Genomic DNA, 25,942 nt, shown 5'->3' with positions numbered 1-25,942 from the left:
CTCAAAAAGGTTCACTATCCCTTGTCTACATCATTCACAACATTCAACATAAAATATATATATATATATATTATATAATTATGGACAAAGTGATTAATATGGGCATTATGAATAATGACTAACAAAATCGGGCATTATAATAAATTTAAGTACAGTCAAACCTGTTTTTATGCGGGGGATAGGGACCACATAAAAAAAGTCTCAGGTAGAAAATAACTCGAAACCGTACGAAATAACTAGGAATTGCTTTTTTAACTCCTTGGGCCTTTTTCTGCAACACCTAATGGGGAAAAAATCCTCTAAGAATTTTAATTTTTATATTAATTAATTATTTCCACTTAAATACAAATCTAACATTAAAAAGTTAAAAATAATCGTTAAATAATGATTTTATTTGATAAATATAGCTGCAGGAAGTGTTATTTCATTTAACAAGACCTGAAATTTCACACCTGCAGTCTAAAGCTGGAGGGGAGCTAACTTACCGCATCTGTTCAAATATAACATAATATTTATGGTTTTTATGCTATTAAAATAAGAGAGGACCGAAATAAACGTATAAGAAAAAAATTTTACTGAATAAAAATTGAAAAAACCTGCTGATGTCATAGAAAACAACCAATAGAGTTTTTAAAAATTTTACAGGAGTCAATTATGTTCCAATTTGATTGAAATTTTCATATACCACACAAAAAAAAAAAAAATCGCACAAAACAAATTGCACAGAAAAAGACCGCACAAAAACAGGTTTGACTGTAATTTATCAAATTGACCCAGTCATTATGAATACTGCTATCATCTAGTCGGGCAAAGTGATGATAATACATTGAGGAGTGATCGTCTGACATATGCTAACCAGTCAGCACTCGAATCTGAGTTGCGCGTGCGTATTGCATTTAGTACCAGATTTGGCAGCGGTTGCGGACTGTTCCTCCCGGAGGGGAGCCGCCGGCCAACCACCGATTGTTTAACATCACTAGTTATTTATTCACGGTGGTTCTTGAACACACGTATCAATATCTAGTGACGCTAAACAATCGGTGGCTCCCCTCCGGAGGAATTAGTCGGGAGCACAAACAATCGTGACCACTGCGATGATGATGCACATAGGTAAAATTTTACCATTTAATTAATATAGTTAATTGTACTTAGTTTTAAAAGATTACACATTCTTTTTAAAATACTTTGAAATAATTCACAAAAAATAAACATTTCTAAATGAAATAAGTGGAGTTTTTTAATCAAATTAAAATGTTGTACAATTTAAAATTTGGTACTAAACGCGATACGCACGCGCAACTCAGAGTGCCGATTGGCTAGCGTATGTTGGATGATCACGCCTCAATGTATTATCATCACTTTTCCCGACTAGGTGATAGCAGTATTCATAATGACTGGTCAATTTAATAAATTAATCAATATTTATTATACTGCGCGCCCTTTTCAATCATTATTCATAATGCCCGATTAATCACTTTGTCCGTAACATATATATATATATATATATAAATATAAATAAGCCTCGTGTAAATCTGGTTTAATTAATAACACTTTTTGAAACAGACATTTTTGCATGTTTACTGACTTCCGTTTTATACATTTATTTTCCGAGTTTGCCGGTTAAAGTACAGTATTTTAAATAAAACCTTTACTACCATTTCATAAACACATTGATTCTGTCTATGGGCACTAAACAATTCCATTCTGTACTATACTGTACACTACTTGAAAAATCCCTACTGAAAACACCTTTCATTCACTGTATTTTAATACTCAATTATTCAAGGTTAATGCATTACCCTGTATGAAAGTGTGAATTACTGTGTATTGCAAAGGACATACTGTATTACATAAATTTATTATTAATTATTCAATTTTATAACTTACTACTATTTGTTTACAATACTCTAATTACAGTTCTGTATTTTATCCTAACCCCACTTTTGTGGCCTGAAATTTTATACTCAGAAGGTAGCCACACAAGTAAGGTTTTATTGTAGTTAATATAAGGCCAAACAGTAATTTTATCAATGAAAATACTCAATTTTAAAATAAATGCTGAAGAATATTTTAAAATATAAGTATCCCTTGTACAACACAGTTTGAGAATTTGGGAAATCCTCCGCACAAAATTTCAGTTTTTAAGTGCAAATCCATTATTTGATATTTTTTTATTTATTCAAGTAAGCATCTGTGTCACTGTGTCATCACTGACAATGCAATTTTTTCTCCCTTGTCCTATATTTCCTATCAACCAGGTGTCATTGTCATTGCTTTAAGACTTTAGCCTTTAAGACCTGTCTTTTGTTTTTATAGATTAATCTTTGTATTTAATAGTTTATTTAAACATTTTTAGGTAAGTGTTAATAAACTTTTTTAGCCGTAAATAAGTAACCATTCTTAAAAATAACCAACGAAATACCGTGGTATCTCAGTACTTGAACAATTTGGTATTCGAACACAAATTCTGAAAAAAAAATAAAAAAAGCTTGGTACTTGACTAAACAAATTTTTATTTTTTCATCCATAAAAAAATTTTTATGATAAAAGTAATAAAGATGTTGCTGATATTTCTGATCAAGAGCAACAAATAAGCTCAGATAATGATGATACTTTGTAAAAAAAATGCCCTCGTTTAACTAAAAGTAATTTTAATATGTAATACAGTACTTTTTAATTGTGACTGTTAGTTAATTATCGATTAAAAATAAATTATCAATTGCTTTAATAAATGCATTTCTTATAGTAATGAAAAATAGTAGTATACTTTTGTTAATATTTGGAACCTAACGCTATGTTTTTCACTAGTCCTTTGTTTTGTATAGCACAAATTCGCATAACACTGCACTTTCTTGGAATGTAACTACTGTGTTACATGAGGAATGCCTGTACTATGTTAAACTGAAATTCTATATTGATACTTGAATTGCTTTTGGTCCAATATGTTACAATATAAGACAACAAGAATCAATTTTTAGCTACTAAGGTGGACTTATCACACACAATGTTGACATAGTCAGAATAATTACACAGGAGTCAGAGATACGGGTTTATTAGGCGTCGGTATGCGTTTCGGACAGGTTGTCTGTCCCCCTTCGACCGTATTTATTATATATTGATTGATATACAGGCATCAACAAAAATACAATTGGTTTTTTGTAACAATTATTAGGGTTTGGTTTAGTTTAAAATAATACAAAAAATACATTATATAACTACATCAAAGGAACATACTATTTTATAGTGAATGCGTTGGATGACGACATTATCGGAAATTTTTTTTTACAGATGATAGATTATGATTACAGTACAAATAGCAACCGGAGGTTATAATTATTGCTAAGGAAGAATATTGTGGAGTAAATACAATGGTGAGTGGATGAAATACAAAACAATAAACAAGATAACAGTTAAAAAAAAATTATATTAGGAGCTGTATTAAAGAAGGTTACATACCTCAAAGGAGATAGTCAGCTGGTACAAGTAGTGTTCACTACCACAGAAATGTTGCAACAATAGGTGGTATCCAGAGATGGTGTTATAAAGATTACAAGCTGGTTAATGAGTATCAGATGTTTAAGTAAGGAAGCTGGATGGGGTCTAGTCTAGTTGTACTATAGTGTTTTCATTTATTCTCATTTTATAAAGGATTTACCTTATACTGAAATTCTATCATGTAAAATGAAATTTTGCCACATTTTTCTGGCTGATTGAAACAAAATCAAGAAATTCAATTATTGTATAACTCAAGGATTTGACATGTATAATAAAAATTGTTTAATTTTGAAATTTTTTCTAGAAGATATTTGAAGTTTCAGTTTTGTAAAACTTTAATAAGTACAGCAGAATAAATACAAATACCTTAATTTCTACTTAATTTTAAAAGTATTGGGTTGAGTCATAAATAAGTTCCATTAGCAGGTAGGTGTAAATGACTGTCGAATACCTGTGAAATGATGTGTTGCTTCAACGGAGTTTTATTAGTGGCTATTAGCAAATAGTCTCTAAATGTAAATTTTAACACTTAATTGTCAATAATGTAATAAAAAATTGTTTAGGAATCCATTTAAAATAGAACATTTGAAAGTGCATGTATACCATATCATGTTGTGGAAGTTTAAACTCGTCAATAATTCTACAGAAACAGCAAAAAAGATTTGCAATGTCTACAGCAGTGGAGTAATTTCAGACAGAGCAGTTTGAAAGTGGTTCACAAAATTCTGTTCTGGTGATTTGTCCTTAAAAGATGAAGATCAGGCCGCTCCTCAGACTTCGACGACAACATTTTAAAGCAGAATCCACAGCAAACAACAAGGGAGTTAGCAGAGAGGCTGCACACATCCCAATCAACCATCAATCGTCACCTCCAAAAACTAGGAAAAGTTAGCAAGCTGGGAGTTTGGGTTTCACGTAACCTCGATAAACGGAATAAGGCTGACAGAAGGTCGATAGCTGCTACCTTGCTTTCTTGACATAAAGAGGAACCTTTTTCGGCTAAAATTGTTACAAGAAATGAAAAGTGGATCACATACAAAAATGTCATTTGAAAAAGACAATGGGTTAACAAAGATGGTCAGCCAAAACCAGATCCCAAGTCCAGTATGCACAGAAGAAAAATTTTCAGTTGTGTGTACGATGGGATCGTCGAGGAATTATCCATTTTGAGTTGTTGCCACTCAATGAAACTGTTACTGCAAATGTATAAGTACAACAATTAGAGCAACTTTGGTTAAAACTTCAGGAAAAGTGTCCTGCACTTGTTAACAGAAAAAAGATCACCTTATTGCATGACAATGCAAGTAAAAATAACAAACTTACTGGAATTGGTATAATAAAATGAAAACAACACCTTTTTACAAAATTCCAGCAACAAATTTAGTCGTATAAAAACGTTTTCAACTGATTTGATCAGCCTTCTTCAGTTAAACAAACAAAAAAAAATAAAAAGAACGAACTAATAATTCAAATTTACAAAATCATGAGAATGGAAAGAATTTTCGCGATTGTGCAGACAATGCAATAACAATATACCGATAAGCGGTAATAAAAATACAGGTTCTTGACAAAATATACAATATCCCATTCTTACGTTATCCAATAAACGATTTCCAGGCAGACGACAGCCCATCCGCATCTCTGTGGTTGATGCATTGAGACGTTAATTGTGCCCTATATATCTCTAATTTCTCCATGTGTCTAATAGCCTGTTTAGACCTAGTGGCTTTTATGATGGTAGCACTATCCCAGTGTAATGAAATCTCTTGTTGCCTAGCAAATGCTGCTAGGACTGTGCTGTCAACAGTCCTATTAACAGATTGTTTATGTTCTTTTAATCTCTGTTGTAAACTACGCAAGGTGGCTCCAATGTACACCAGATCAAACTTAAAACGTTGGTCTCTGATTGGTATCGAGTACACTCCCGTTAGTTCATTTGGTTTCTCTTTCCTTAATAGACGGTACACCGTCGGGTTGCGTCTATACACTAAACGTAGGTTCCTTTCCTTGGCCACCTTCTTAACAATCTTGTTAATAAACGGAATATAGTCCACGACTACTGTTTTTCGCTGCTTATTTCCGTGTGGTTGTTGTTTATGTCTCTGCATACTCGTAATTAGTTGGTTTACGTCCTTCCTCCAATAACCATACCATGTTGCTATGCTTCTTACGTACTCCAATTCCTTGTATGTGTCGCAAATTTATACGATTAAATTTGTTACTGGAATTTTGTAAAAAGGTGTTGTTTTCATTTTATGACAATGCAAGGCTGCACACAGTGAAGATTACACAAGAAAAAATTTTGGAGTTTGGGCTGGTCTGTTTTGCCTCATTCACCATATTCACCAAACCTGGCACCAACAGATTTCTATCTTTTCAGGGCAATAGGCATTTTGGAACGCACAGCAATGCTTCCAAAATGACGACACGGTTCGGGAGTTTTTTGATTCGAAACCACCAGAATTTTATGCAAGGGGAATTGACAAGTGCCCGAAAAATAGAAAGAAGTCATCAATAATGACAGTGAATATGTATTAGATTAAAGTCTATTGTTGTACATTTTATTGGCAAATAAATTTCAGTTTAGAAAACAAAACTTATTTATGACCAGTCCAATATATATATTATGGACTGAGTGATCAATGTGGGCAATTTGAATAATGACAAACAAAATTGGACACTGTAATAAATTTTGCATTTTTATCATAATTTATCACACTGATCAGTCACTATAAATACTATCATCTGGTCAGGCAAAGTAAAGCAATAATAATGATCATCTGACAGACACTAGCCAGTCAGCACATATATTGTTTTTAGTATTGAATTTTAAATTCATGTGGCCAATATCTTGTGCAATATTTTAATTTTACTTTTGCTTCTTAAAATAGTGTGTCCTTTTTTGAAAAAATTAGTCATGGAGCAATCATTAATTAATATGAATAGCCACTTCGACAACCCATTAAATGAGTTAACGGCAGTAAAATATCAGAACAGTCTAATGTTTACAAAATCGGCACAAGCCTATTTGACAATGATACAAAAAGTGAATGAGTTAAAAACCAAAGAGACTTCGAAGTCACCAGAAGGATATCAACATTTACATAGATATGACATTGTATCTATTGGAAAAATAGGAAAATTAATTGTGCCTGTAAAAGAAGGTAATTTAATTATATATTACAACAACACTAAAGAAATATTTGAAATATTACACAAAGCCCATATTGCTATAGGCCATAGCGTCAGAAACCATATAGCAAAAGAATTAAGTACGAAATATAAAAATATCACTTCAGAAAATCATAACTTACTTGAACTTGTGTGAAATCTGTCAGAAAGAAACAATGTTCTTAAATCAAAAATGTATTTATAATTATCCATATTTAGTTCAAATTATTTTAACTTAGAAACAGCAGGACATTGAGCAGGTTTTTCTAAAGGCAATTATCATGCCACTTTTAAATGCAAATTGACTTAATGTTAATTGCTTTTCTTATGTAAATGAAAATTATTAATTTAAATAACTATTGTTGTAACCTGCTATTTTAAGGAACAACAATACTGTTTTTATTTAATTCACAAAGAATTAGGTTAAGTGGCAAGTGATATGGCAATAGAATGTTTACAAACACAACTTTAAGTAATTTTTTCTGTGAAAATTTAATTATAGGTTCAAATGTGCTGAGGGATAAAGTTGAAAAACACCAGATTAGGCAATGGGTGCAATGTCAGAATCAGTTGGAGGCACGAACAAATTACATATAGAAGATACAAAACAATATAGAAATTTTGTGAGGTTTTCCACAAGACGTTATAAATTTTAATTCACTTAACCGGCCCACGGATTTCAAAGAGAAATACAAAATTAAAAAAATGCAATTTCCGTAAAAAGTTAATCACGACACGGTTTCTACGATCGCGACGACTCGTACTCCATAAACATTAAATTTCTTCATAAATATTAATTATAATATTTTTAAATTTCTGTATCATTATTCACCATTAAAGTAAGAATGTTGGAGACCAGCTCGAGAATATAAAACTAAAATTCTAAAAAACATTAAATTAAAATCCAAGTAAAAAGCTACTCTTTAAAATCCGACTTCGAGTGAGTTAAGAAGACAAAAAAAGAACGAAAAGATGCTATACTTTCATAATTTTATTAGTTCTATTTCCCAATTTTATTAGTTCTATTTTGGGAAATAGAACTAATAAAATTATGAAAGTATAGCATCTTTTCGTTCTTTTTTTGTCTTCTTAACTCACTCGAAGTCGGATTTTAAAGAGTAGCTTTTTACTTGGATTTTAATTTAATGTTTTTTAGAATTGAAATTTTACCGATCCCATTGGTTTTTTTTTTTTTTTAAATTTTTTGAATAGTTTTAATATAAAACTATTTTGAACTACGAGAATAATCTCAAAGATACAATGGAAAAATATTATTATACAAAGTCAAATTAATGACATTACAATTCTCTCGTAGCACCCACAAAAGGTCATAATATTAATTAAGAACATAACAATTACGTTGCAGTTTTTAGCCTATTTGAAAAACTTACAAGTAAATAATTATAATTTTGAATTAAAATTATCATTTCAGTATCATTTAAATTTAATTTGATATTTCTAAACTTATAATTTTATTTTAAAATAAAATTATCAAAACAAACAAATGTTGAAAAATCAATTAGTAGTTTTCTTTTTCTATGAAAAAATTCGTAAAACAGATTAATCATTAGAATGTTTCAAATTTGAACATACTTTATTTCCATTGCTAATTTTCTTTATAAAATAGTACAAAATTAAATTAAATTAAAAGATGAATATTTCCTATATTGTGAAATAATTTTTATATATAACAGAAAAAATAAAAAATTTCAATCAATTTAGAGCCTTTTTTGTTTCCAGTACTGTTTAATTGGTTTATCATTAAACAGTACTGGAAACGGAAAAAGACTCTAAGTTGATTGAGGTTTTTTATTATTATTATTTTCCAGTTTCATTTGGTGTGAAGTTATTTCTTTGTTAGGGGATACTATAGATTACTATCTATGGAATTTTGGGACTTTGAGTACATATCCGAACTGAGGGGACTGAGACAAGTTCAACGATACTCTACTTTTGGACTGGAGACGAAAAATAAGAAAGTTATCATACTTTTTTAATGCTTTCATGCAGATGGCACCATAGTTGCTAGTGCTGCCATCTCGCAGTAAAGTCTGCAAACAAATTTTAAAAAACACGCTGAAAGGCACAGAAATTGCACGAACAGTTGAACGCCACTTCCTTTTCTTTTTCTTTTGTTCAAGAACTACCGTGAATCAATACCTAGTGACATTAAACACTTGGCGGCCTGCCGGTGGCTCCCCCCGGGGGAGTCCGTCGGAAGCACGAACAGTCGAACGCCAGTTCCTTTTTTCCCTTTTGTTCAAGCATTGCGACTCCCGATTGCGATAGCGCGGTCGGCTCATAGTACTAGCCGATCGCGAGCGATAGCAAGACTGATTGATGGGCCATAGCCCCCGAGATCGAGTAGCGAAAATGTGCGAAAAGGACTTAACTCGACCTGTGGACAATCGATGTGCTCATGGATCAACATCTGGCACTGATGAAGGTATATATGGCCGACTTGCCGGACTGCCTGTTAAACACTCAATAGGCTTAGCAGAGAGAGCGACGCAACTCCCGATCATCGCGCGATTGCCGAAAAAGTATGATAACTTTCTTATTTTTCATCTCCAGTCCAAAAGTAGGGTATCGTTGAACTTGTCTCGGTCCCCTCAGTTCAAACATATACTCAAAGTCCCGAAATTCCATAGATAGTAATCTATAGTACACCCCTTTGTTATATACAGGTACCCCCATATAACACAGCACTTCTATAGCACGGAATCACTCTAACACGATTCGGGAATTAGGTAAAACACTCGTACAATACAACATGAAATGTAATAAAAACTGTTACCAGTTGATGATGCTCATGCTGAGATCATCATATAGGATGAATAATCCTCTGGTAAAATATTTATTTAAATAATAAATAAGTATTTTACCCATGAAAAAAATCTACTATATAAAGCTCAAAAATCGGATTCTATCAATGTATGCCAAAAATGGTCACTAGGGGCACCCCTGGCTACTACTTAAATTAATTTAAAACAACAATATAAATTATTTTATATTTTTACAGTATAATATTCAATACATTATTACTTTTATTTGTAATTTTGTAGGCCCCGATGCCTGCCTGCATCCAGCCTTTCAACTTGTGAATAATAAATCCAATTTAAAGAAGGATTTAACAGCATGTTTTTTAATTTTTGGAACCAAATCCCCCTTTTTGCACTAGTTCTTTGTTTCGTATAAGACAAATTTGTATAACACAGCAATTTTTTGAAACGTAACTCCCATGTTATACGGAGGTTACCTGTATACGTTATGGACAAAGTAATTAATCGGGCATTATTCATAATGACCAAAAAGGACGCACAGTGTGATAAATATTGATTCATTTATCAAATTGACCGGTCATTATGAATATTGCTACCACCTAGTCAGGCAAAGTGATAATAATACATTGAGGAGTGATCATCCGACATACGCTAGCCAACCGGCACTCAGTTACGTGTGTGTATCGTGTTTAGTACCGAATTTTAAATTTGATTAAAAAAAACTCCACTTATTTCATTTAGAAATATTTATTTTTTGTGAATTATTTCAAAGTACTATTAACTGATATTCTTCTGGTAAGTTAGAAGTAACTTCCATTTTCGACTCTCACTTTTTCTATCATTAACAAATATGCTGATTTTGTAAAAATTGAACTGTTTTCGCCTTTTTCTGCTATTAATTCGTTTAATCGGTTGTTCTTGTTACTTAATGATTCCTCCATGATCGTTACTTTTGTCAAAGAAAAAAGATTAACTACTGGTCACATAAATTAAAAATTCGGTACTAAATGCAATACGCATGTGCAACTAAGATGTAAGTTCTGATTGGCTAGCGTATGTCGGATGATCACGCCTCAATGTATTATTATCACTTTGACCGAGTAGGTGGTAGCAGTATTCATAATGACCGGTCAATTTGATAAATTATTGAAATTTATTACAATGCCCAATTTTGTTAGTCATTATTCATAATGCCCGTATTAATCACTTTGTCCATAACATATATAACAGAAATTAAGCAACTATATTTAACAAATAAATTATTATGTAATAATGGTTTCTTTGTGTTATTAAAAAACACCATTATCAAGTGATGGATATATATCTATAGTCATGTCCACTTAACAGAGCACCAGATAAGAGAAAAATCTGCTTAAGACAACACTTCTCCGTTTCCAATTTTCTCCCCTATGTTTTACATTAACAGAACTCGTGCTAACAGAGCACCGGTTATTAGAGCAGTCCATTCAAAAGGAGCACCACGTCGGCAGTATTTTTAGAGCAGTAGTCCACATAAGGACGCAGTATTCTAAGGAAGATTTATCTTTAATCTTATAGCACACGGGCATACGACACCGGCACTCACTATACCGGGTTATTTATCGAAGTTTTGCGAAACCTTCATCGATCGGTTTACTAATACGTAGACGGTCAAAAGATTTCTTATAGAATCGTAATAGACGGGTTTTGTCGGACACACTCGTAAGCAATTACGTATTAAAAACGGATCGTAAGATATACTCGTATACGAACCCGCAGTGCAGATCGCACGTACCATCTCAAGGGGACAAGGGAAGAAGTGATTAGCAATCAGATTTCAGAGGTCACACGCCCTTAATTAAAAACATTGTTGTACTTATTTGTTTTTAAATTGTATTTCCCATTAGAGAGAATTCAGAAATTTTGAAACAGAGATTTGCATCTTTTTGGCTAGGTCTCCTGCTGTATTTCTGGGAAGAAGTGAAAGTAATGCGAGTACTGTTTAATAGTTATTTGATAGAACAATAAAACAGACGACACGAGAATAAAAGCCAAGATGTAAATACATCAAAATTACGTAATAACGAATTTTAACATCACCAAGTGTATGCAGAGCTCTTAAGACACCAATTTTCTCAATTAATTGTAATTAAACAATATCAGTTTATCAATAAACCAAGACGGATGCGAGCCTACAATAAAAAATCGGTACGTCCCAAAGTATGGTAAAGAGGAAATGCAAAGACTTTTGGCTATTCTTCAGTTTTTTATGAATAAATTTACAATAAAATTTTAAAAAAATCAACTATCAATGTTTTATGTTTACTTTTACTTTATGTTATCATTTTGATTTATAAACTTCTCAATTTTTCAATTTTTAAAATCATAATAATTGCTACAACACGTTTAACACGATCCAACGATTATCAAACAAAGAAATAAAAAATTCACCTTTCGTTTTTCATTTTGCGAGCCAAAGCCGGGAGAACCGACGGTATCATTGTTTATAAAGCCTTGTTCGAAAACGGAGTTACGCATTCCTCCACCGCCTATAGCTTAGAGAAAAACATAAGAATATAAACGTAACGATCAACTAAAGGAATAAATTCACCAAATTAACAAATATACCCGACGAATTCCACATTATTCAATTACAAATGAATTCACCGTTCACTTCGTAACAACTAAGCTACAATCACATGCACACATTTGGCGGGAATCGTCGATTACACGAAACTTTATGGACCAATCAGTGCCGAACCCCGTCTGAATTCTCCAATCGGGAAAGATTTACGACACGAATAATCTCGAAACGAGCGACTACGAAGGGAATAATCTCGCGCCAGCTCTCTGTTGGGGAAGTTAAACGTAAACAGCTGATGTCGTCAAATATGAACGAGAAAGAAGCAAATTGTATATTTTGCACCATTGCACACAAAGAGGACCATACAGAATTGTTATACGAAGTAAGTGGATCGATAGGATTATTCATTAGTAATTTTGTATTTATTTAAGAAATAGTACGATTTTTAATCGATTATTATAATCAGCCGATTCTCTTGAACGAAAGGATGAAGAATTCGTTGCATTTAGAGATATAAAACCGGCCACGCCGCATCATTATCTAATTATACCAAAAATTCACATAAAAAACGTAAAGGTACTCACTTATGAACATAAAGAATTAGGTAAGTAGATGTTTATTTATAATGCGTTAGTTGATGACGATTACTGCATTTTACTGGCAAAATTGCAGCTCCGAACGACTGGTTCGGACTCCCTAAATTTTAGACCTCCCCGGTACGAGCAAAAAAGTCGACGGAATTCGTAAGTACGGCTCTTCGTGAGATGTTCTCTTCTGAAAGTCAGTTTTTATGGTAAACCGGTATACTGCCCGTATTCGCCCTGCTTTGCGTCGGTCGAGAGCCGCAATGGCGTGCCGTGACATTTGATTGTAGGGAAGCTGTGTTTCTGTAAGAAGCCGACTTCCAGGGGCAATCAGTTAATTGCGCGTCAGTAATGGTCTAGGGTCCATTCGTACGTGGGTGGTAGCTGTAGAGACAAAGACGACGAGTATCTGACAAAAACCGTTTATTTTAACATAAAATAAACATACACTATGTACAAAATAGTTTCCTTTAGGACAATCAGCCGTTCGGACGTCCTAGACGTCGATGTGGCGCTTCGATGGTCGATCGAAGGTGGCTCTGGGACAGTGGCGTTGACAAGTCTGTAAGGCACGGGGAGACTTCATCCGTTGGCGTCGGGGACACGGTCTAAGTCCGAAGTGGCACGGGTTACAGGTTGGCACAATAGACGAGAAATTTTTTTTTTTTTTTTTTTTTTTTCTGCGCGTTGATACACGGCGTTTTGGTTATTCGGAACGTTAACCGAGTGCGAGGTGTCCTCGATTGTCGGGGATTATATCAATCTCCGTTTTTTCTTTCATCCATTTTGATTGGTCGTTCTCCCTCAATCACGCTTCCCGAGTGGTTGATCCCTTGTTACTAAACGTAACGAGACCCTTACCTGGAGAGCGAGAAAAGTCAAAATCGAAGATGAATTCGATCTTCCATCGATCGTAGGACGACTTCCTTCCGCGATTTATGGTTTCTGCCTGGTAATTTGATATAAACAATGGGTGTCCGACTACAAACGACTTTTACCTATGTTTTTTTAAATGAATAACTTTTTCTCTAAATTAACCGTTTTTTCGCGTCTTTCGTGACGGGTAAGACCCGTCCGGTAGATGACATTTGCATAAAAGTTTTAAACAAATACTGAAAATGACAAAAATAAACAATTTATGTATTTTAGTTCTAAAATACAAATAATACATACATAATACAAATTGATACGATGCAAACAATGATAGAAAAACTTGTTTTATTAATTTTTTATAAACTAACTCTATTCGGCAATTTTTTGCGCAAAGTCGTTAATTACTTTATCATAAAAGTCGCTGGTCGTCGACTCCATCAACGTATTTGAAAGCTCTTTTTCTATCGAAAGCGACGCTAGCGACGACAATTTTTCCTCCGACCGAGTGTTCCTGGCCAATGTATGAATTTGCTTCGTGGTCGAAAAACTGCGCTCAACAGACGCACTGGTAGATGGTACCGTAAAAATTAATGATATTAAATCATATAATTCTTTTAGTACGTCTTTGTTTGGATCGACATTAATTATAATATGTTTTATGTCTAAGAGTTACTTGTCAATATAGTCCGGACACGAATATAAATATTGCGATTCACTACGTAATTTAGATAAATCAAAAAATTTCCCATAAAATTTACTTAATTTAAAGAATTAAAACACGCTTGGAAAAATTGTTTTTCATAATATTAAAATTATTAACATCTAAAAGTGATAAAAATTCTAAAGATTTTGTCTGAAAATCTGTCAATATAATTACAGTATAATTAAAAGAAAATTATAATTAAATATAGCTTTGCAAAGAAAGCGTACATAAAAATAACATTGAATACTCTTTACTTTTTAAATCTTAAACAATTCACTTAGTCAGATAGCTCCCTACCCAGTGGCTAAGGGATAGAATCGTTGGAAGCGTTACACGTGTGTAGTTTCCTACCAGCTAAACCAGCTGAGGTTGGTGCTCTGTAAAGCGCATGAACTAATGCCCTCTGGCTGCTTTACACCATTCAGTTACTCTCGCCATGAAAGCTGTCTTGTAAGCGCTTCCATTCCGCCACTGATATTCGAATATACAATAGCAATCTTATCGTTTTTTTCACATGTAGTATAGAATTTTTTAATAAGATACATAATGCAGTTATAATAAAATATTAATTTTAATTAATTCAAAGTACGTTAAAATATGAAAATTTATATTTTAGAAAATACAGGAAGGTCATTGGAAGGTGGAAGCGCCGCTTCCACCGCTTCCAATGACGGCACACCACTGGAGAGCCGTAATTGTAACCGATTGCGACGCCGGGCGAGATACTTGCTCTGCTCTAGTAAAGTGGAAAGCGGTTGATTTTTGCCATTGTTTTCTCTTTTAAATTTTTATCACGTTTTTAAGGATCTTCGAAATTCCGGATAGGTGTGATTTCGGGGGGCGTACGTAGACTGTCGGTTTCTTTTGACTTTTTTACTCCTACGGGCACGGTCTTCCGTTCTGATAAAGATCGTTCGAAGCTGCATTTGTACTCGATTTTACGAGCTCTGCGACGGCTTTTCTTTTCCGCTAGAGTTATTACGCCGTCGATTGGGAACGGGGCGATCTTTAGAAAATCACATTTTTATTTCTTAGAGTATGCGTACGATGGTACAATACATAAAGTAGTAATAGCAGTGAGAGGCAAACAATATGCATAAAAAGTACATTGTTAAAACCGTAACATCTTTAACAGTGTACTTTTTATGTATATTGTTTGCCTCTCACTGCTATTACTGCTTTATGTATTGTACTGTCATATCTATTCAAACACGTATAAAGTAATAATTATCATCCGTATTTTATCGATAGTCGCCGTTTCTCGCTTCTCGTAACCGTTTACGTCGCAAAGAGTCGATAAGGGACTCGAAGTCCGAAATGCACACTCTAGGAAATAAAAATGTGATTTTCTAAAGATTGTCCCATTCCTAATCGACGGCGTAATAAGTCTAGCGGAAAAGAAAAGCCGTCACGGAGCTCGTAAAATAAAATATAAGACTAGACGAGAAATGTATTATGTAATGCATTTGTACTGTTTTAACATTCGTTGTTTATGTAAATAAAGTATTTAAAAGCAGTTGAGCTAAATATTGTGTAAGAAATTATTTTATTGGAATCTATTTTATTAATATATTAATTCTGAAAATTTCCTCTTTCTATGTACTGTACCTGGAGATGAAATTGTTTTTACTCCTCAGGCTACAAGGAGAATTTGTATAGCAAAACCAGTCAAACAACTTTTCCTTTGGCCGATTTCGTCAAGAATTAAACCAATTTTGGCCGATTTTGTGTGTGAAGAATTAAAAATATCCGAAATCGGAATACCAATAAAGTAATTTATCTTTATTATTGTTTTCCCGAAAAAAGAACTTTGAGGTTTCGATAATTTTTATTAAGTTTTTAATAAAATTAGATGTAAACCATACTATAAAATTAAATAATTACATACAACAATAAATGCTTAATTTTGTTCTCGTGGTCATTTCAACGATGATTATTGTAAAATAGAAATGAAATAGTTTACAATTTCATACATTTAATTAGCATCTCAATTGTAAACTGCTTCCAATAGATGCGATAAGCACAATGAACAATATGAAATATAGGCTAAATTTATCCAGATTTGTCAGTCCGTAATCATACCATAGATTCAATTGAATTTAAATAAATAAATATTCAAAATCTTTAAAATCTAGCAAGGAAAATTCTACTATATGTTTTTGACTTTTTGATAAAACTTTTTTTGCTATATTTTAAAAGTTTTGAATATTTATTCATTTAAATAGAACTGGAATAATATAAAATTCACTACTTAATTTTTGTTATAAATTAAGTATAATTGATCCATTGACTTGCATTATGGACAAAAAACTAATTATAATATATATATTTATATATACAAAGCACAATTAAAATATATATATATATATATTTTTTTTTTTATTGTGCTTTGGCTTGTTTTATTTATTGATTATAAAATATTTTTCCTACTTTTAAATAGGAAATTACAGAACAGGAAAAAAAATGTTCTGTAATTTTATATGAATCAAAAAGTTCATATGTACGTATTGTATTTTTTAAGTAATTATAATTGTTGTACTAATTAATTTGATATGATTTAATAAAGTTTTATATACGTTGTTTAACCCTTTAAACACAAAATTGGCCAAAATTGGCTTAATTCGTTTGAGACGAAATCGGCCAACGAGAAAGTTGTCCGACTGGTTTTCCTATACAAGTTCCTTTCTGTATACCCGAAGACAAAAACTTTGTCTTCGGGTATACAGAAAGTTGTTTTTACCCCTCAGGCTACAACCTGAGGGGTAAAAACAACTTCAAGTATGTAGAAAGAAATTTTCAAAGCTTAGAGTTAATGAATTATTAATCTATTAAAGAATATAAGACCAATACAATATAGAACTTTAAAACAAATCACAAAATTTTGATTAAAAGTTTTGGCTTCTTAAAGAGACTGTTTCTGATTGGTAACGAATTACTTTTTTAATTGAAAATAATTGATGTCTATACAATTTATTTTTACTTCAATTACAATTGATGATAAAACTCTTAAGCTTAATCTGGAAATGATTAATTTTTTTATTTAAATTTACTATTTTTATCATTAATTACTATAAAATAACAAATACTATATGCAATAAATCTCACTAATTCAAACTTAACTTAATCTGAATTAATATTGTTTATTTGTTTTACTCAGAAATATTTTTACCAAGTTAATAATTGATTACGTGCAATTTTGAACTGTGTTTAATCATAAAGAATTAAAGTGGGTAAAATATATAGTATGACGCATTAAATAGATAGTGGGAATTTCTTGGAGAAAGTTATATTAAATTTATTATGTTTTTAATGAAACAGCAGATAAAAACAAAGAATAAAACCATTCCTGGTATCTGTAGTCACAATTAGTTGCAACAGGAAACAAGCAGAAAACAAAAATCAATTTTTCTTTTGAATTGAAGCCAAAATATCTGATAAATTTACAAATTTCTGTACTTGATAGTATTTATACTGAAAAATGATGAATTTATGTAATTAATACATCTTAAAAAATTTCAACATATACTATATTTGGTACATACATTTAAAATAGTTTGTTTTTAGAAATATGATTTATTTGTAATTCTATTTGACTTTCTTTTTTGTAATCTTGCTAATTTAAACCTTTCACTAGTTTGGATGGGTGAAAGTGCATCGTGTTAGATTTTAGAAAAGTATTCCTATAAGATCAAGATCTTTAAAATTTCAACATCTATGAAATGTTTCTCATTAAATTTGACTATTCGATATTCCTATAATTAAAAAATATGATTTTTAGACAGGATAAAACATTAAAAAAATTAAAATAACTAGATTATCATATGACAAAGAATCGAAGATCAGGATTTAAATTTTGAATTTTTGAATGAATATCTTTTCATGATATGAATTCATTTTTTAAAAAGAAAATCTTATAAAAGTGGTAATTATTTTTAATATCAAAATGAGCAATTATTTATTGTGACGTGGTCACAATGCCAGGCTGCAATTTTTAATTAACTTAATTTAAAATATATGCTCTCTACCTCAAATCGGTAGTCGATTGCCCTGTACGTCATGCTTTTTCTTTAACGATAGAGTCGTGCCGGCATCTATCTAACACCTTTTGGAGAAATTTTTGAATTGAAATAACTTGACTTTCAATTTGTATCAGAAGTTCTTACATAGTTAATTGAGGCCTCCTGCCCCTAAGGTTTCCGTATTTGGTCTCGTCTTTCGTCCCACTCCGTTCTTGAGATTAAGGAAAGACGGGTCGATGGTGGGAATTTACAATTATTTCGAATTACAGTCCAATAACTATTTTATCGTAAATGAAGTGTGCTTGTAGAACTTATGAGTATGACTTATACGATTTTAGAATTTCACAGAATAATTTGAATATTATTGTTTATAAAAACTTTCTAGAGATTTCAATTGATGATCACTCCAATGAAGAAAGGACACAACAATTAATCTGTTGCATACTTTAAGATAATTCAATGAAATGTTGTTTTATGGAATTTTTATTTTTATTTTTTTCAATTTGACTTATTTCTCAGGAGAAATATAATTTAAAATGTTATTAATTTTAATTTTTTTCTGGCTTATTTAACCTTTTTGCTTTTTATATTTATTACAATTTTTTAAACTTTAGTAGTTCTTTTCATTTTATAATTAATGATATGACAGAAAATTCAAATTTTATTCAAATTATTTCATATTATAATGAAATACATTATTTTAATTCTTAATTCTGCATTTAAAATATCAAATTATACTTCATTAAATCATAATTAAAATAATGTTATAGAAAATTCTAATGCAGAAATGCAAACAACAGTTCAATTGCAATAGCACTGATAAGACCTCACTAATAATGACAATAATTTCAGTGGTGGGTTTTGTTTTTAATTGTGTTCTAACCAGTTTACTTTAAAAAATAAAATGATTTATAAATCACGTCCTTCATACTAAAACGTTACTGATTTATGCTGAAAGTCAACAAAACTTGGCATAATTATAATAAAATGATGAACAACTGCTAAAATTCTGGCTTCCAAACAGATTATTCAGTTGGGAATGTTTTGACCGTGTCTTTGGTCATTTTCAACTTACAGAATGAATGGAATTGTTTGAAATTTAAAATGAAGAAATTCAAATTAGGAAAAATAAAATAAAAATAGAGAAATCTGTCAGAATGTATATATGCAGATTGGCGTCTGAGCATTGCTACTTCGACGTAGCGTGTTTTGTCGTCAATGAATGTCACAAAATACTTAGAGCCGCCTAGGGATTCCACACTCGTTGGACCACACATGTGAGAATGGACTAATCCCAGTATACTTTTCTCTCTCATGTTGGACGACTTAAGGGGAATTGATGAATCTTTCCTTTGTAGCATGTCAATTTTGCAATCAATTCTATCTTGGGTTTGTTTCAATGTTATTCCATCTACCATTTTTTGCTTGCTAGTTTCTTTAAATCATTGATGTTTAGATGACCAAGTCATTGATGCCATCTCAAAAGATTGTCACTTTTTTCTGCATTCAATACTATGTCAGATTTAGTTTCTACTACGTACAGCTGATTTTTTCTTTGCTATCAAGGCAATGGGATCATCTTGGCGAGTAACAGTTGCAGATTCTCTTTGGAATGTGACAGAATATCCATGTTCTGTTATTTTAGGTACAGATATCAAGTTGTTTCTCAAATCTGGAATGGCTAACATCTTGTAGCTTAATTGTATTTTTGGTGTTGTTGACACGCACGCTTATATTAATTGATCCAGTTCCAACGGATCTTAATGCATCTTTTCTTGCAGTTTGTATTTCTTTGTGGAGATCTTGATTTATCTCTATAAATTTCCTACAGTCGCTACACATATGTGCGGTGGCTCCGCTATCAAGACACCAGTCTGTTGAGTTTAGAGGTTGGGCCGTTTGTACTGTGACTGCCAAAGCATCATTCTTTTTGTGTGTATTGTTCCTTTGTGAATATTTGTTATTACTTTACTTTCAGCTGCACGGTGGCCTGGTTTACCACATATGTAGCATGTTCCTGTGAATTGTGAAGAAGAACGATTATTTCCTTTTGGGTAGTTTTGTCGGAAAGAACTTTTCTTTTGTTTCGATCCTATGTACAGTGCACTTTGTTCGACTAAAAACTCTTGCTTCTTTTGCCGTCTTATTTCTTTTTCAATTAATTTTATTTTTAATAATTCGGGCTTCGGTATGTTGTCTCTGGACTCAATGGCAATTCGAAATGTCTCGTATTCATTGGGCAATGAATTTAGTAACATTATAGATAGTAACTCACTTGGAATCAGGATACTCACTTCTTCTAATTGTTCAGTCTTTTTCACAAATTCACTTACATGTCTCGACATTAATTGTTCAGTTCCCTTTTTCATCTGATAAAGCTGTCTGTATAGCACTGCCTTTTTAATTAGACCTATCAATTTACGTATCCTTTCCAATTCATCCCATGCTGCTTTGGAAGTTTTTGCCCTCTTTATGTGGCTCAATTGGTTCTGCTTAACGCCCAGTAAGATTAATGCTAAAGAAATGTTTGCACTTTAGAAATTTTGCTTCAGTTAATTGGTTTCCAGTAAGAAGATTTATATTAATGCTAAAGCTTTTTCATCTTTTGTTTGCCAATCTATTTGTCCAGGATCGGTGTCTGGTTTTTCTATGGATCCATTTACATACGACCAAAGTACATTGCAAACAAGTATGCTATTCATTTGTAGCTTCACGATTCGTAGTTGCCATCATCGAGTTTATCTACATGCTGCATCCCCACACTATTCATGGCGTTGTTTGTTGTTCAAACGGGTTATGCCTTTCGTAAACAAACAAGTATATATCACTTACTTGAATCTCAAATTAGATCCTTTTCATATGGTAAACCTCGATCATTAAACCCTTAAACAACCATGTTCTGCTACTATGTCAGAATGTAGATACAATGAAGGGTGGTGTCGAGGTAAGACAAAGAATAAGAGGACTAAAAAGGAATGTACGTCAGAGCACAACACACATTCAAACTGTAGTGAGGACCGAAGTACCACTTCCCCTTAACAGAGTTCACATAACTCCACTCATCCCTCACATAGCAGAGGAGAGGGTGTGACGATTTCAAGGGTACAGGTCACATTCACAACTTCCTAACAAAATCAAATAAATACATAGATAAATAAACTTATTATTACTGTTTTAAATTACTTAAATCAGTATTTTCTAATCTTTTTAATTGGTATATCATTCAAATATTTACTACGTACTTAAATTAACTTGTTATAGTCCCTCAAAGTTTAATGAAATTAATTCCTGTTCTCTTAAATTGAATAAAAATTATCTGAATATTCTTTTTTTAGCAATAAAGCAAATAAACTTTAAGAAGAGGAATTTGAAATGTTTTATATAGTATTTTCCAATATTAATAATTTTATTGATAAAATTTAATATCTTCCAAGTTTAAGGAGAAACAATGCAGTGTAATATTAAGAACTTTTAAAAATTATATTTTTTTTTATTATAAAAATTTAAGATTGGTATTAATAATTCTAAATTATCAGTATATAAATTTAAAAATAGCAGTATTTACTGCAAGATAAAATATAATAAATGTTCTGTGTCATATGTGTCATATATTGCTATAATACACTTGCATTTTAAACACAGTATGCAATTATTTTGACACTTTATTGATAGATTTACATTTGGAAGAAAAGAATGAATTATAGTAAAATCTTCACCTAAATGTTTTTTATAATATGCAGTTAACTCTTCTGTTAATAGGTTTTTTTTATAATAAATATATTAGAGAAATTCTGGTAATTTCAATGTAAAAACTTCAATAGCTGGATGGCTAAGATAATAATGGCATTAGCCAGCCATTCGAAGGGCCTCATGTTCAAATCCACTTAGAAACTCAACATTTTACTGAATAATTTTGCCTAGATATGTCTGTTCTCATCCATCATCATCGTGCAGCTGTCTTCAATGTGGACCCGGTTGAACCCAAGACCCTGTTAGAGCTCATAAATTGGAAGGAAATGATAAAAAAGTTTGAAATAGGATTTTATTGAAGATTTTAATAAATTATTAATGAAGTAACAATTAATTTAGTCATCAGAAGATCTCATTTGACTGGAAATGAACATAGAATAATAATAATTTTATTTACAGTAAACTCTTGAAAGAATGACACTGTTGGGAATTGATTGGTTCCTCTTGTTCAAGTTTTCCAATATTTTAAGAGTTTTAATAAATTAAAATAATTCTCGATAATGACATAAAGAGCAAATAAAAATGAAATACTTAAGCTCTCTTAAAAGTTCTTTGTTTTAAGATAAAAAAAAGCAAAGATAAATTTTCAAATTTTTAGACAATTCACTTATTCAATATGTTTTCTCTCTTAACTGGACTTTCCTTCTTCTAAGTAAATTTCTTGAATTTTTTTTTGTTCTGTTTAAGTTTTTTCATTTTTGTTCATTTCCTAAATTATGAATTTTCTATTTATAATTAATTTCGCTATTCCTTTTTTCCAGGGTGATCATATTTTGAATGATATTCTAATAAAGCATTTAATGTATTGCAATTTAGGCCTGTTATTACCTTTTTACTTTTTATATAATTATTAATTTAAATGTAAATATGATAAATTTAAATTCAAAATTTGGATAAAATTCTTTCATTCTTTAGTCTCTTACGGGACAGAATTCGTTCTTTTTTTGAATTTAATCAAATTGAAGTTACTCGTGAAACTAATGACGACTTTAACTGAAAATCTATATAGAATTGTAAAGAATTTTCAACACACAATGGAATCTTTTCATTCTGTCATTTTGTAATATTAAGAGTGTATGATGTGGTGAATTTTTGAAGACGACGTAGTCCGTGGCTTGATGATTTGTCATTGTTGTTTTGAATGTTCCATTTTTTTCAATGTTATTCTTTAAAGAATTTACTATAATTTTTTAGAATATATACTGTATACACGTGGTAAATTTTTCTAGATGACATTAAAAGAGAATATTTTCATCTGTTTTAATTTAATAAAATATTTATAAATAATAAACAATACTTTTTAAGTTTATTAAAACAAATTGTGTTTAATTGAATATTTTTATTCTCTTAAGCTATTTTTGGAAGTTTTGCACAATAACAAACTACTTCAAACAACCTTTACTCTGCAGTAAAATTAATTCTTTAATCTAACATTTTCGGTTAGCTTTACTAACCCTCTTCAGGATTGCCAAAAAAATCGTTATTTCGAAAATTACGTTCAAAAAAACTCTTTACAATTTAGAATGTTTTTAATCTTTCCGGCTGCGCAATCTCAGATCATTCTTTCACAGCTGCATACCGGCCGCTCTCCAAACTGAAGAGATTCGATATGATTCTTTAAACTTAATGCTTTGTTCTTTTTCATTATACTTGTTAATACACCATGCCTCCGTATATTTAAGTTGCCTTATATTTGCCACTTTCTGTACAATTTTCGCATTGTCCCAGTTGATAGACACCTCGTCCGGATCCGCTATCGCATAGTTGGCTAACGCCGTAACTGGTTGCCTGCATCTTACATTTCTTTTATGCTCCTCTAACCTTACTGCCAGCGATCTCTTCGTGGCCCCTATATAATACAGCTCCGTACTCCTCCTTTTATCCTGCACTGGTATTCTGTAAACCCCTGGAATTTTCATTCTGTCTATGGGCGCTTTGTCGTTCCGTAGCAACTGAAATATAGTAGGGTTCCTCCTGTATGCTACTTTTTTATTCTTCTCTATTCCTATTCTTCTATATATGTTGCTTAATTGAGCTCTATACTCCATTATGGTAAATTCTCCCTTTTCTTTACTCTCGTTATTACCTTTCTCTATTTCCTGCACCAACTGTTTTATTTTGCTACTCTTTACTCCTACATTTTCTGCTATTTTCTTGATGTATTCTACCTCCCTTCTTGTGTCTTGCATCCTGCTACAATGCGTGTACGCTCTTCTAAGCAGTGCTCTGAAGGCTGCCAACTTGTAGTTTGTCGGGTCATGGGAAGCCCATGGTATCTCTGGAATGTACGATGGTTTACGATACACTTTAGTAGTTATTTTTCCTTCTTCCTCCACTTCTACATCTATGTCCATGAAATGTATTTTTCTATGGCTCTGCTGTTCTATTTCTAGTTCTAGCCCGAAGATATTGTTATTCATATCTCGACTGAATTTTTCCACGTCTGGCTTCTCGTTCCATATAATACATACATCATCTACATATCTTGCATACAGCACTATTTTTCCTTTATATTTATGCAATTTGCTACTTTCCAGAGATCTTACTACTAATTCGCATAATAACCCTGACACGGGGCTACCCATTGGCACGCCCCTATGTTGCTTGTATGTAGTATCTTCAAACTCGAAGAATGACGAAAAAGTGGCTAAGTGCGCCAATTCTAGTACTTGCCTTCTTACTTTTGCTGCATTTTCTACTTTTTCTAACAAAAAATTTCTCAAGTGCCCAAAACACGGCTCCAACTTTACCGATGGGTACATTGCCTTAAAATCTAATACTGTCATATAGCTTTTTTCGTTTAATTTCAATTGCTTTAACTTCTGTTTTACCTCTACTGCCTGCGTTACACTATACTGATGTGCAGGCATGTTTATCATAATAAATTCTTTGAGCTTTTTTTCTAGCAATATCGTAGGAGCAGAGCACTTATCTACCACCGGCCTTATGCTTTTTCCCGGTTTATGGGTCTTCGCAAACCCAAATAGTCTTGGAATGGCCGGGGAGGATACGATAATCTTCGTCATTCGCAGCTGCTTAGCCAAAACTGTCTTACTAAACCGTTTTACTCTTGCTTGCATCTGGTCTACAATCTTTGGGTGCGTTACCGTGCATTGAGTGTCCTTTATGTAATCTGCTAGCAGTTCTTTATACGTGCCCTTCTTCATAATTACCATGTTTTTAGACTTGTCCGCCCTTGTTAGCACTACCTCATTATCATTCATCCATTTTTTACTTTCTCTTATATCTTTCCATGTCTTGTCCTGAGTTTTTCTTTTACATTCACTGTTAATTTTAAAAACCGTTCTCCATCTGAACGCCTCTTTTTTGAGCTCACTGAGCCCTTCCAACGCCTGCTCAACATCGGGGATAATTCTTTCATATCTGAGCTTAGGGCGCGGAACGTATTTGGGACCCCACTTACAAGCCTCCTTTAAGCATCTTGGTGGATTAATGTTATCCCAGCAAGTTAATGTGGACCTGGTCTGCGCTTTCGTATATCGTTGCTGCTGTTTTTTTAACCATGCCATTTTCTTCTCGTATCTAATCCTCAACCTCCCTGCTACCTGATACGTAAGATTTATCACTCTGCTATTCACATCTGCGAGCAATTCTGGGTCTATATCATGCAGCTGGTTCTCTAATTCTATTAATTCTTTCAGCAATACATACTTTCTCCGGCATGTATTTCGAATCATCATTCTTAAGGAAAAATATGCTGTAGCAAGATATGTAGATGATGTATGTATTATATGGAATGAGAAGCCAGACGTGGAAAAATTCAGTCGAGATATGAATAACAATATCTTCGGGCTAGAACTAGAAATAGAACAGCAGAGCCATAGAAAAATACATTTCATGGACATAGATGTAGAAGTGGAGGAAGAAGGAAAAATAACTACTAAAGTGTATCGTAAACCATCGTACATTCCAGAGATACCATGGGCTTCCCATGACCCGACAAACTACAAGTTGGCAGCCTTCAGAGCACTGCTTAGAAG

The 25,942-nt window shown here is 32.2% G+C and overlaps 2 protein-coding genes across 2 annotated transcripts in view; one reads left to right on the top strand and one right to left on the bottom strand.

Annotated features, from left to right (window-relative positions):
• The window catches only part of LOC136970640 (replication protein A 32 kDa subunit-like), a 43,710-nt gene extending 31,523 nt beyond the window's left edge, over positions 1–12,187 (bottom strand). The window contains exons 1-2 of the mRNA XM_067265100.1: positions 12,057–12,187; positions 11,880–11,983 (exon numbers count right to left, since the gene is read on the bottom strand). Of these exons, the coding sequence (XP_067121201.1) occupies positions 11,880–11,983; positions 12,057–12,072 (120 nt within the window). The 5' untranslated portion in view covers positions 12,073–12,187. The remainder of the gene's footprint in view (positions 1–11,879; positions 11,984–12,056) is intronic.
• A 19-nt stretch (positions 12,188–12,206) lies between these two features.
• LOC136970642 (adenosine 5'-monophosphoramidase HINT3-like) overlaps positions 12,207–25,942 on the top strand; it is a 39,227-nt gene continuing 25,491 nt past the window's right edge. Inside the window, exons 1-2 of the mRNA XM_067265101.1 lie at positions 12,207–12,394; positions 12,499–12,616. Of these exons, the coding sequence (XP_067121202.1) occupies positions 12,308–12,394; positions 12,499–12,616 (205 nt within the window). The 5' untranslated portion in view covers positions 12,207–12,307. The remainder of the gene's footprint in view (positions 12,395–12,498; positions 12,617–25,942) is intronic.

Source organism: Centruroides vittatus, unplaced genomic scaffold (genome assembly GCF_030686945.1).
Source record: "Centruroides vittatus isolate TY-2023 unplaced genomic scaffold, ASM3068694v2 contig_2073, whole genome shotgun sequence".
Classification (NCBI taxonomy): Eukaryota; Metazoa; Arthropoda; class Arachnida; order Scorpiones; family Buthidae; genus Centruroides; species Centruroides vittatus.
This window is presented reverse-complemented; position numbering and strand designations above follow the sequence as displayed.